General features: G+C 31.2%; 2 protein-coding genes across 12 annotated transcripts in view; one reads left to right on the top strand and one right to left on the bottom strand.

The window, feature by feature from the left end:
- CrzR (corazonin receptor) overlaps nt 1-1,702 on the top strand; it is a 75,921-nt gene extending 74,219 nt beyond the window's left edge. For all 11 annotated transcript variants that reach the window (XM_070111279.1, XM_070111285.1, XM_070111289.1 and 8 more), the window contains one exon: nt 780-1,702. In XM_070111279.1, coding sequence (XP_069967380.1) covers nt 780-1,305 — 526 coding nt within the window. In that variant the 3' untranslated portion in view covers nt 1,306-1,702. The remainder of the gene's footprint in view (nt 1-779) is intronic.
- A 9,565-nt stretch (nt 1,703-11,267) lies between these two features.
- LOC106615487 (U6 snRNA-associated Sm-like protein LSm2) lies at nt 11,268-11,915 on the bottom strand. The gene is made up of 3 exons (XM_014231714.3): nt 11,771-11,915; nt 11,633-11,700; nt 11,268-11,566 (listed from the first exon to the last, which is right to left on the bottom strand). The coding sequence occupies exons 1-3, from the start codon at nt 11,771-11,773 to the stop codon at nt 11,350-11,352; spliced, it is 288 nt and encodes a 95-aa protein (XP_014087189.1). The 5' UTR covers nt 11,774-11,915; the 3' UTR covers nt 11,268-11,349.
- Between the last annotated feature and the right edge of the window lie 1,782 nt (nt 11,916-13,697).

Consider the following 13,697-nt stretch of genomic DNA (forward strand, 5'->3'; position numbering starts at 1 on the left):
CCATTATATATCTTACACATTGACCGATATTTTCGGTAAAAAGTCAACTATAGGCATTGGTGTCCACATATTCAGCACCTAGGGGCTTGAACAGTTTTAATTCGATTTAGACAATTTTTGATCACAATGTGGCATGCTTTTAACGCATTATTCACGCAAAATTTTACCCCTATACAATGATTGTTGCTTGATTTGCACATTGGAAAATGAAAGAATCAGATGGAATTTAAAATGGAGTTATATGTAAAATAGGCGTGGTTGTAATACGATTTCGCACAATAACATAGAAATATGAGAAAGAATGTTATGTACCGAATTTGGTTAAAATCGGTTAGGCAGATTCCAAGATATGGTTTTTACCTAAAAGTGGGCGGTGCCACGCCCACTGTCTAACTGTCGATAATGGTGCATTTGTTCTCAGGGAATTTTGTTATTATAGCTTTAGCGATTTAGAAGATATGCACATTTAACCTAATGTGATCCGGTATACCAAATAACAGTCTTGTATCCTATTGTGGAGCTGTTGTGGCAGTGGTCCGATTACGCCCATATTGCGGAACCAAGAAAGACCGTCTTATGAGTACCAAGTTTCATAAAGAAAATTTACGCTTTACAAAAAGCGCAGATATCGAGGCACCTCAAACAAATTACTTCTTGCGGCTGATTGACGTACACTTTACTTGATATTGAGCTATTTAAATTATTATTTAATATGATAATTATAAACCTATCACATTTCACGAACATACCCAATACGAGTTAATTGAATATATTTATAGAGCCGACTCGCAGCGTAATCAATCCATGTTAACGGCTGTTACACAAATCGACGGCAACGGACGCAGCACACGCATCAACCGACAGCCCAGCTATTATCGCGCCCAACACAATTTCAACAACTCCAAGGAGCAGGCCAGCCTCTTGCAGATAACCCCCACCACCGCCATTGTGCATAAATTCAATTCGAACTCCGAACGCAGTTCGGTGGGTTCATCGCCACAAACATGCTCCACGAATTTGACACGCAGCGAAATGGGCGACCACGAACACGAGAGCGGCTGTGAGGGCAGCAGCGGCGCCAAGAGCGATGCAAATTCGCACAACACGATGGTGTATAGCTATAAGAAGCCAGCTATTTTGCACGCACAAAGTTTCGAGGCATTAACAATTTCGCCGCCCAATAATCGTATGCAAGCGCCGAAAGCTGCGCCAACAATGTCCGAGAATGGTTTTCACCAGTCGGTGTGTGTGTTGAGCTTGGAAGATTGTAAAATATGCGCTGACGAACATGTCTCTAATGTGTAAGCGTTTGTGTGAGGGTGTGTGTGTGTATATGGGGGATCCGAAATACTTTCGTCAAAAAGTTCCTTATTTAAATAACACATCCTGCTATGTGCGTATGTACATAACTGCTTGTTTACGTAAGTATGTACATATGTAGGTATATATTTATATTTCTCTGACAATATGTTGTATGTGTGTGTATGTAATTAATTTCTCAAATAAGGTTTGTATATTGATGTATATAAAATGTTAAGTAAAAACTTTTGTTATTTTACATAACAGTAGGAAGTACTTGGATATATTACAAGGATATATGGACGTCTATGCAATAAGGAAGCAAAATATGTAAAATTACAAATTTATACCAAACATCGAATTTTAAGTCGAAAAAATAAAAAGACAAAAATATATTATAATAACTATATATTAGAATAGTATATTTGTATGTATTTTAATATTATAATATAATAATAATATTTGATAATTATATATAAATAATTTTAAAAATCTTTTATTTTCACTATAATGAGCACAATTCATTCATAAAAAATAATTATATGTAACTTTTTTTCGGCATTATTCTTTTAAATTTTTTTTTCTCAATATACGCTTCGAAACGAAGAAAAGAAACGATTGAAAGCGTAGAAAAGAAAAGTAAGAAGTGTTAAAATATTCCTCAAATATATTCATGTTAGTTGTTATGAGCATCTAGTTTCCGAAAATTCATTACTAAATCCATTTTTATTACTTTCTTCAACTATTATTATTTTAATTCTCTTTTTAGTAAATACCCTAATCAGGGTATATTCAGGTTTCCGCGAAGAGTGGAAACGTCAGAGACTCTACAAAGCATATATAGCAAGCTAGTCTCTCAGTTTTTCGAGATATCGATCTGAAATTGACACATTTTGATCTCGCAAAGAAGCTACTCAGAACTACCGATAACGGACCACTATCATATATGGCTGTCATACATACTGACCGTTGAAAACATTTTAGTTTGATAAGATATCTTCACGAAATATTAATGTCGAAGGCAACGCTACAATCTCCCAATAAATTGTTCATATCGAACCACTATGACATACAAACTGACCAATTAAAACCAAGATAAAGATCTTCAGGAAACCTTAATTCGACTTCGTTTATATTAAACAATGTGGCTAGAAAGAACTAGCAAAGCGTTTTTACTTGGAGGCAAATTGTTGGCCAGTTAAAGTTTTCTATAACAAATATTCCGGTAAATATATTTCTTTTAATTTTTTAATGGTTTTATTGAAATTTTAAGTTTTTCGGCGATTCGATATTTTATCGAGCTTAATTGTTTTTAAAAAACCATTTTTCTCACAACCAAAAAGATTTCTGAATTTTTTAAATATTTTGAAGAGTCTAATGTCTAAGCCATTATTTAATATACTTTGCGCGAAATATTTCTTTTCTGCGGTTCAGACATTGAACAGAAAATATGTATTATTTATGTATGTATGTATCTTTAGAGATAATGCTGGTGTGAACGATGGCAACCGCTTTATTTTGGTTTAAATAGAAAAATACATACATGTGTACGTAAAAATATAGAAGGAAACCTTGGGGACGCAACCAAAGTATGCCATGAATCACATATGTTCTATATAAAATATTTAAGGCTAAGATTTTCATCTGCAGCGATGATATTCAATATTTACAAGAATGTGGCACAACTTATGTGAAGTTTTGCAAAAAAAAATAATGATAATTTGTTATGTTTTTACATATAGCGTTATTCTATACCGCCTTAAAAATACCTTGATAAAATTTTCAATTAATATTTCAAAAATTTTTGGAGTTAAAATCTTCTAAAGGTAGCCGCTCTATTCAATACTCTTAATCAGTTTGTGTTAAAACACGTTTTTCATAAAACAGCATTTTTCGAATTTGCTGAAGTGATTACTCGGACACAAATTATCCCACCAATCTCATTATTTTTGAGCAAGTTTTATGCATAATTTTCCATACAATGACCCTCTAATTTTTATCTGATTAAATTCAAATTTTGGCAGACCAAACATTATCAAAATTTTGGGTAAAATTCAACATTTTGTAAAATTTTGATTTTTTTCGACTTTTGATTTTTTTATCCACAGAGAAGTTTAGCATCACTCTAGAAGTGGATAACCTGTTATTAGCGCCGTCGGATATCGTGTATAATTCAAAAAATATTTAATGTTTTTAAAATTTAAAAACAATTATACAGTAAATTTTTAATTTCCAAAAATCTCCTTAAGGTCTCTTATATTTTTTCTGATGCAAAATAATCGTTCAAATTCAGCTGAATCTACTTAAGCGCAATCAATCATTAAATAAAATAATTTTAAAATTTCGTTTATACCTTATACCTTACAACTCACTTTATTTAATTTTTCTAACACTACCAATATCTTAATATCTTATGTTATATTCTAAATGCCATATATTAATCGAGGGTTTAACAAAATTAAAGATTTATCCGACTTCTATATTTGTATATCGTCCAAATGCATTTAAATTAACATTCTCTGATATAAAGGCAGCAAATTTTACTAAACAAAACCACCTTAGCTCTCAAACTGCTGCATTAATGTATTTACATTTTAAATTTTTAAATATGTGCTGCATACAAAATGCCTACAAATGATTTAAAATTAGATGTTGCAATAAAAAAAAAAGCGCATCATAAAAGTATGCAAGTATTTGGAGATTCGGCAGGAGCTGAAAGATTTATTTAAAACGGCTTCATAAAGTGAGGAAAGTTTCAAAAGGAAATATCAAAAGTTCGCCAACAACAAGGCATATGGCAATGTGACGACAATAAAAGGCTTGGTTTCTGCTAGCATTTTCTTCAACTAATAACTACTCTAATCATAAATAAAAACACTTACACTTGAATTTGAGGTTGCAGCTTCTCTACAAATGACGAACGTTGCATTCATGCACACACTTAAGTACAATATTTCACAAACACTTTGATAACTATTTCCTAAGTCCACACGAGCACTCTTCAATGCCCCGACATTTATTTCATTTAAACAGCAGTTGGCGCAGACATTACTACAAGATTCTACACAAAAATCATTAATTTCTTCAATATTTCTCGAAATATATGAAACATTTCACAAATTACAACACACTCGGCCGGCAAGCAAATTCGGAAGTAACGCGACTGAAATGGCGGCGGAAATTTGACAAAAGGCAGGGTTACACTTTTTCTTAAAAATGTGGTATTCACAGTGAAGTTTTGCAATGATTTTTATATAAAATTATTTAGTGTTATATTTATAATTTATTGCTTTAAAATATTCAAAATTTTGTTTAATAGTATATATAAAATAAATAGAACTTATTAAGAAACCGATTTGTTTTATTTAATACGTTGAAAAATATCTAACAAACTTAATATTTTCGAATTTCAATATTTATACAAAAACTTGTACGAATTTATTTTAAATTGTTTTTAAGTAAATACAGTATATTTATTTTAAAGTTTATATAGAGTCTTACCAGGGTAACCATCAAGTCTATATTTTATTTTAAAATATTTATTTTATTAATAGCTGACTTTCGTACTTTTTATAACAAACTCATAAGCTAACATTTTTTTTGCCAAGTCTGTTTATTAATACAATTTTTTACATAAATACATTTTCTGTTAAGGATTATAGTAATTATAAAGAATTAATTTTTCAAACTATTGTGAATAGCACACCACCGATTCACCAACAAAAAGGGCGACACTGCGTCTATCAAATTTCCGGCGCCGTTTTGACAGTTCCATATATACTTCCGCGTCGTGTGTGTTGAAATTTAAGCAAATTGCGCATATTCTTTGAAATAGTGATAAAATCGAAAGTTTTTGTGCAAAATTTTAAAGCTAAGTGTGCGCAAATGTGCAAATAAGTGGAATTAGAGAGAAAGTAAAGCTTCGCATTTGATTTTTCTAGCCAAATGCTTAAACGTAGTGAGTGGAAGAAAGAAGTGTGCAAAGATTTTTGTGTGTTCAACCAATAAGATGCTCGAGTGGCACAAGTGTTGTTGCAGCTACAAGCAAGCGGAGTTGCGGAAACATTGCCATTGGTAAGTGGATTTACAGTCAAAATTGTATGAGACACATTTTCAATAATTATTTTTTTCGTGATAAAGTGCATACCGGTGCTTTTTATTTGATTTGATGAACTTTCTTTGTTTTACGGTAAGGTTAGGGGTGCAAGGGATTTGTTTCGTAAGAGCTTTTAATTCTAATTTCTAAGATAATTGCTAATATGAATTAGCTTAGCATATAAATTCCGGTTTCAGTCGAACGAAAGTTGGTATATAAGTGAGGTTATCTCAACATTTCTTAATTTTTTCATATATAAGTTTGAAATAATAGGAAAAATGTCGTATATCTCCTCGTAGATGAATAAGTCGCTTTTTTCATGGGCTGTAGCATAATTTTTTTTTTTTTTTGTGTTTTATTACATATCCACTGATTTTAGTTGAGCTCATGCTTTCATTTTTATGTGAATCTGACACTCAAATCAATATTACGCAATATTAAGCAGGATGAAGTAACTCATTTGTTGAACTATGCTCCTCAGAAATTTTGATTGATTACTTTGGAAATTTTCAAGTATGTTATATAAATTTCATTTTTGTTAAATATGTAAAATGTATTGAAAAATAATAATTTTTTTAGTACAAATAATTTCGTTTAAAAGTCAAATAAATAGAAAAATTTTTTAAATAAAAATGATTGCTATAATTTTTTTTTCTTTTTAAATTGTTTTGAAAGTGATGAAACATTAAAGAAAACAGTACATAAACATTTTAATTAAAATTTTTAAATTTTTTATAATTAGTTTTCATTTTAAATATTAAAAATCAACAATTTTAATAAATGTAAATTTTAAAAATTATTAATTTTTTACTAAATATGTGTAATGTATTGAAACGTAATAATTTTTTTAGTGGAAATAATTTCAGTTAAGAATCAAAGCAAATGGAAAAAAATAAAATTGTATACAAATTGTTATTTAAAGTGATAAAATATATATAATATATATGTTTATATAAATATAAAAAAATTAATTCGAATTTTTCAAATTTTGTATATGTACACATATTATTTTTATTAAAAAAAAACTAAAAATTACAATTGTAAAATATGTTATGTAAAATTAAAAATTTGTAAAAAAGTGTACGTATGTATGTAAATATTTTACAAATATTGGTTGTGTATTATATTGAAGTGAATCAAAAATTAAAATTTTTAATTTAAAAATGAGATATTACAAATTTTAACTTTAGCCTCAAATGAAGTAATTTGTGCTTATTTTGAAGCATAAAATCAATAATATGGCGTTTGTCTGAAATTACTGTTATTAACTTCTGTCATTGCACTTTTATTACTATTTTGCTTCCTTTGTCATTTAATGACCATCTCAGACGTTCTTCTTGTTCATTAAGCTCAAACGAAAGGACACAATTAAAATAATATTAAAATTATATTTGTTAAAGTGTGTGTTACGATTTGTCAAGTACAAAAGTTGTATATTAGCAGAAGTTATATAAATGTGTAATTTACGTATTTAGCACTTAAGATGACAAAAATTATTGTATATTTACACTAAACGTAGAGTAAATTTTTAAAAACAAATAAAATTTATATTTTATTAAAATATTTCGAAGTATTTATTTCGATTTTTAGGATTCTAACATTAAATTAAGTTTAAGCTCATTTTATATATTTTTTGCACATTTGAAGACGTATGTTCCTTATATATGTAAATAAGTCCAGTGAAGCCCAAAGCAAGTGTTTGCGAGAAAGTAAGTTATCTTGGAATGTTTCCGTTTTAAATCAACTGGAAATCATAATTTACGGTTAAGGTAGCTGTTGGGCTTATATTTTACTGAAAATTACCTGGACATTGCTTATATGAGCTGGTCAAATTTGACCCGGACTAACAAAAAAAAAAATAATTTTGTATTTTAATAAAAAAATGTACAATCGCCTTTTAAATACCGTTATAGGTATATATATATATTTTTTTTATTTTTCTTTGTATATTTTGAACATTTGTCGTCAACGATGCAATCATGCAGCCAAAGGGAAAGTAATTTTAACAACACTGCTCTATGCTAATAAGAAGCCTCAAGTTCTATCGCTGCACACAGGGCCGTAGAGAAAAAAAACCGGAACCGAGAAACCGGAATAGTGAATTGTTGGAGAAAAGAAACTGCAAAAGACGTTGCAGAGCACCGGACCCCTCTGACAACTCCAGGCCCGGGAGGATATATATATAGAAGAATCGTTCTGAAAGTGATTATGAACTATTGTGAATAGTTTCTCCAGCCAGCAGTTTCGATTTCTTAGTTCTTACTGTTTTGTGAACGATTTGTAGCTTCTCACGTGCGACAGTTGGACCAATTTTTACTGGATCTGACCAGTTGCACAACTATACATTTCTTAGTCTTCTAAAAGACTAATATTGTTCGAGAGTTATTTATAAACAAGTTTCAAAATGCAAACAGAATAAATTTCTACAGAAATTAGGGGTGCTCCTAGTATGACAGCCTAAATACTGTATCAATTGTTTAACAATTTTCGGCATATATTTATGCATATTTTAGGAATATACAATAAAAATTTTTAAGAGAAAAATTTAGTATTTTTCGGGTTACATACTTCTCTATGTATGGAACCTAATACAAAATTCTGTGCTAGAAGATATTCAAAGTAAAATTTCCGACGGTCGAAAAAAATATCGCAAATTAACAAATTGGCAACGTTTTTTTTTAAAGTAGAATTTTACCTAATATTTTTGTTTATTTTGGCCTGACAAAATTCGACTTTTTGTCAGCAAATTCGAAAAATGTAGTTTTGAGTAAAACGCCCGATATAACTGTGCGGCTATACTTTAGATGCCTGCAACTCAATAACTATTTAAGAAATCGATTTAAAATTTTAATATGTTATTTTTTTATTTTTTATTAATCGCAATCGATTATTTTTTTAATTTCACACTAAGCGTGCCACTTAAAATGTGACTTCAGCTGTTTTTCTCCCGATATCCTTGAAAAATATTTCAAAATAATAAATAAAAAATTCAAATTAAAGCTATTTTTAAAGCACTCAAGAAATATTTAGACAAATCGTGCGCAAATGATTTTTATTTGCTACGCATACATAGATACGATCTAAAACCCGGTAAGTGCCATAATAAATTTTATGAAGGGCCACAAATTCATGTACAATTATGCGTTTAAGAAATATTGCAATTTAATTATATGTGTCGACATTTAACCGTAAGTGATTATTATTGCCATTGATATTGATATACTGTGGCCAACTTATTCGTACACATAATATACATATTATATAATATTTGGGTTGCACTCACTCACTTTTAGTACAGGCATTCAAATTTGTTATAACCAGCACCAGATGTGAATTTATTTCACTGAAATCAGATTGAAAATACAATAACAATGACTTATATTGCAGCGTTAAACTTAAAGCATGTGAAGTAGTAAGGCACATTTACATGCTTACAAACATACATACATATGTATATATGTATGCTTTATGTAACCTTTGAAGGTGGTTTGGTGTCTTGCGTCTTGCGTCTTGCGATTTACGGCTTCCGACTAATGGTGTGCGACCATTTGCAATGTCAACGGCTGCCGCTTGGTTGTTTGTGCACTTTGCTTTTTATTTATGCGCTACTTATTTTATTTTATGACTCCTTCGCCCCAAGTGGAAACGCCAGTGGCAACTTGTTGGCCCAATATCACTGACCTTCTAATGACATTCCAATATGGACGCCATTCATGGCAACCGTTTTAACGCATGCCTTATTTAACGGTTTTGGATTTGTTTTTTATTGAAGGTGTACAACAACACATACAGTTGCTTACATATGTACGCATAATTCAATTTGACTTTTCCCACAGTCAATTGAGAGCAAATTGCATTAGGGTGGTCTAATTTCATAATTACAAAATATGTATGTTGTTGTTGTTGTAGAGGTCGAAAACATTTTTAAATCTTTTTGATGAAGGTAGCAACGATGTAATAAAATTTTGATGGATAAAAATCAGGTTCCGTCGTTAGTCAACTATCGAGTAAACATTTTAGAAAAGTTATAAAATAGGTTAATGTGCCTAATTATTGTATAAACTTTCATCATTTTAAATAAACTGATTTAAGTTGTTGTTGTAGCGGCAGAATTCCGATATTTCTATACCCTGAACAGGGTATATTAAGTTTGTCACGAATTTCGTAGCACCCAAAAAGAAACGTCAAAAACGCTATAACGTATGTATATTAATAATCAGCATTACGAGCTGAGTCAATTTAGCCATGTGCGTCTATCTATCTCTATAAACGCAAACTAGTTCCTCCGTTTTTGAGATATCGATCTGAAATTCTGCCCACGTTCCTTTCTCCCCAAGAAGATACTCATTTCTCGGAATCGCCGTTATCGGACCACTATAGCATGTAGTTGCCATACAAACTGAACGACCAAAATCATTTTATTGATTTATTTGACGAGATATCTGCACGAAATTCGGCGTGTATTATTGCCAAAAGGAGTCTTCCAATCTCAAAACAAATTGTTCAGATCGAATCACTATAGCATCCAGCTGTCATACAAAGTGAGCGATCTAAATCAAGTTCTTGTAAGGAAAACTTTTTTATTTGACAATATATCTTCACAAAATTCGGCTTAGATTATTATCCAAAGCAGCGCTACAGTCTTCAAACAAATTGTCAAGATCGGATCACTATAGCCATATATTTAGTTCAAACTCATTTCAAAAATAGATTAAAGTCCAACAAAAATTGTTATCCCTAATCTATGTATATGTACAGACATACATATAGCACAATTAACCGCTGGGAAAGTATCAAATATTTCCTGTTTCTCGCAAGCAGGAAACTTTTCTGGCTATGAAAATGTAATGGAAATTGAACTATCGATAAATTTTCTTATTTACCAATTCAAATTTGTGATTTTCGACGCCTCAACTCAAATATTCTAAATTAGCATATTCTATACAACAAATTTATATCGAATATACAATACATACATACTTACATGTATATCCTGAAATTTCTGATTGCAATTCCTTGAGGGATCCTTCTTACACATATTTTCTTTCACATATTTATATGGTTGCATGTACATACTCCTCCATACATAAAGGTGTTTAAATGGATATATAATCATTTTATTTATTGAATTCGATACTAAACGATATGTTATGAAATTACAAAATTTAATTTCCTTTGTTGTTATGTCATTAAAACTTCTAAGTAGGTATCCAACCCGCGAGTTATGCCGAGTGAATGAGTTGTAGTCACTAATTGAAGATTTCATTTGGCATTCACTCCTAAAACTTAAATTTGTTCAACCTAACCTTGTAGCCCAGTGGAGTAGCATTTAAAAATGGTGAAACAAATTCATAGTAGGTTGAAACATAATTTACCTTTCATTAGCCCTTAAGACTATAACAGATGTGAATCACTGAAAATCAATAAAATTTTTTCCATGCTTTTAGTAGTCGATCTTTCAATACGATTTGGGATTTTAATTAACTTTTCTAGTAAAGTTCACTGACATTATGTGTTGAGAACTGCAGCTCTAAAACACACATCTTATATAGATATATCTGTGTCTGTGTCACTATCTCTAGCACTGTAGCCTTAAACTCCTAGGTCTTGGTCTAAATTCACTTCTTTATCAAATTTATAAAAATCATCTGATCATAGCACTGTAGCCTTAAACTCCTAGGTCTTGGTCTAAATTCACTTCTTTATCAAATTTATAAAAATTATCTGATCATATAATATCGAAAATCGTCACACTAACTTTATATAAAACCTTATACTTTTGTTTAACTGTCTATTTGATATTTCGCTTCACTTCTACTACTGCATTCGGCTCAGCACATTTTGCACCAACACACTAAATGAAAGCGTTCAATTACAAAATTATGGACTTTAAATATTATTGAACCGATAAACATATACTTGTGTTTATAAACTACATTGGAAATGTATTTATTTTATCTCGTGCTTACTACAGCCTCTTTGCGAGCTGCGTCCTGTAGCAGTTGTGTGTCTACCTCGTCACCTGGCAGTTGTACATACCGCACAACGGAGCCGCGTATGAAGCAATTTTTCACAGATAACATATGCGGGTATTTATCCGGATCCGTCACATTAATATCGGTCAATTTAATATTCAAATACTGGTCCACCGAGTGCAATGTGCCGCATATGCTAGAATCAGAATACAATTATCAAATTTGCCGGCAAAATGTGTGCAGTAAATAAGTATATGCATACCTCAAGTCATTTTTCAGCTCGACCACAACGTCCTTACCCACAAGCGATTTGAAGAAAGAGTAAAATAGCTAATTGGGAATATATTATAAAACATATCTATACAATCAAATAGCATTTATTATTTCAAGAAATATTTACCATTTCGCAAATTTGTTTAAACGTTTCAGCTTAATTTTGACAACTTGAATGCTCGGCGCAGAATAACAGCTGATTGTGTAGCCACATAGAAAGGCATGCTTTTTAATTTGGATTTGTCAGTCTGCCCAGGGAACGTGCATATATTAATACGGATAAACAACTAATTTACGTTCTACAGCTGATTTATGATTTTAGACAAGTTCCGCACCTTGAAGTTCATTTTAGCGCCATCTGCATGTGAATGTCTTTATGAATTAGCTGGCAGCAGAGAATGTTAATAAATAGAGAACCAGAGAATGTAAATTCATTTCTTTATTCATTTACATTCTCTGCTAAAATGCGCAAATTCGAAAGTTCAAATACACCACGTCAAAAAGGTAACTTCCCCTCATGATATTCGAACTCAACAAACTACACCACTCTAAGCAGGAACCAAGTAAATGTTCACCATCTTATAAAGGAACGGCTAATATTATATATGTATGCGCAAATGTTCTTTGGCATGTGTGTTAAGGAAAATTAGTATAAAAAAAATAAATAATAGATTTTGAAGAGCATTTATATAATGACAGAAAAATTAAGATAAATTTAATAAAAAAGTTTTTGAAATTTAAAAAAGAAAACACTACACCTATGATAGGATTTGAACTCAGGCAATATATTTGATATGAACTTGCAAAACGTAGCTGTGCTATACAAGCAGCACCACAGACAATAAAAAACGAGCCGTGTCTAATCTGTGAACTCAAATAGCTATTGTCGTTTACTAGTTTCAAATAATTAATTTGTATGCGAATATTCCCGAAATTGCCTTTCCACCATTCGCATGTCTAAATATATTTGCATATATGTACACATATGTTCATATGTATGTATGTCCCTCAATATGCCCTTTGTAAAAAAAATTCAACATTCAGACAAGCGACAAAAAAAAACGTAGACTCACCATCATCGGTCAATAATATTCAAGCAAGCTCGCTATTTTTTTAATATTTCATATTACAACGCCAACAAATTCATTCATAAGGAACGCGCGAACGAAGTGCGATCGTTTATAATTCTGCACTGCGCTCTTTTGGTTTTCTTATGAAACTCCTACCGCAAATGCACGAATATAAAAATTAATGAAATTGAATTTGAATGTCTTCAGTAAAATTGAAGAATCAGCGAAATTTCAATTTTACAATTTGTATAACTGAAAATCCTACCATTCCCCTCGCATTTGTATGTTGCCCACAAGCTGCTTCCTCACAATATTTGCTAAAACTCAGAAATTAAAGAATTTGTCTGATGTTCCCTTCAGAAAGGAAAATCGGCAACATGACATTATTTTATAGTATTTCGATTTAGCCCATTTTATCTAAATTCAACGGCATGAAAATGCAGCCCAATCGGTAGTAGTAATATTTCAAAAGAGCATAAGTCAACTTTCATTAGCAAACCACTGCAAAAAGGACAAACGAGACAACATAGCCGACCGACATTGTCGATTCAAACAAATTTTGTCAACTCCGCCAGATGCGCAAAATTCTGCGTCAATATGTGTGCGAGCTCGTATGTATGTATGTTTGTCAGCAAAGTTGTCATTTGGTTTTTTTCAATGTTTTGCCAGAGCTCAAGTTTTTCTCCGCCCCGTCTCCGCGCGAACTCGCCGTTACTTCCATGGTGTGCTATCATGGTCAGAGGCGTTTCAAGGAGGGTTTTATCATATTATTATATTGATTAATTTGTAATGAGAAATACTGATATCTTACGGTTTATTTACATAATATTATAATATTTGAGCACAAATATAATCACATATGAATTCATACTTATTTCAATGTTTTTTTAAAATAAACTCGATTAATAAAAATATATCTGAAATGATTATGTGGCAGTGCGCCCCTGACCCTTCTTGCTCGATCGATCAACTTGCTTCCTTCTA

This window comes from Bactrocera oleae, chromosome 6 (assembly GCF_042242935.1).
Source record: "Bactrocera oleae isolate idBacOlea1 chromosome 6, idBacOlea1, whole genome shotgun sequence".
Classification (NCBI taxonomy): domain Eukaryota; kingdom Metazoa; phylum Arthropoda; class Insecta; order Diptera; family Tephritidae; genus Bactrocera; species Bactrocera oleae.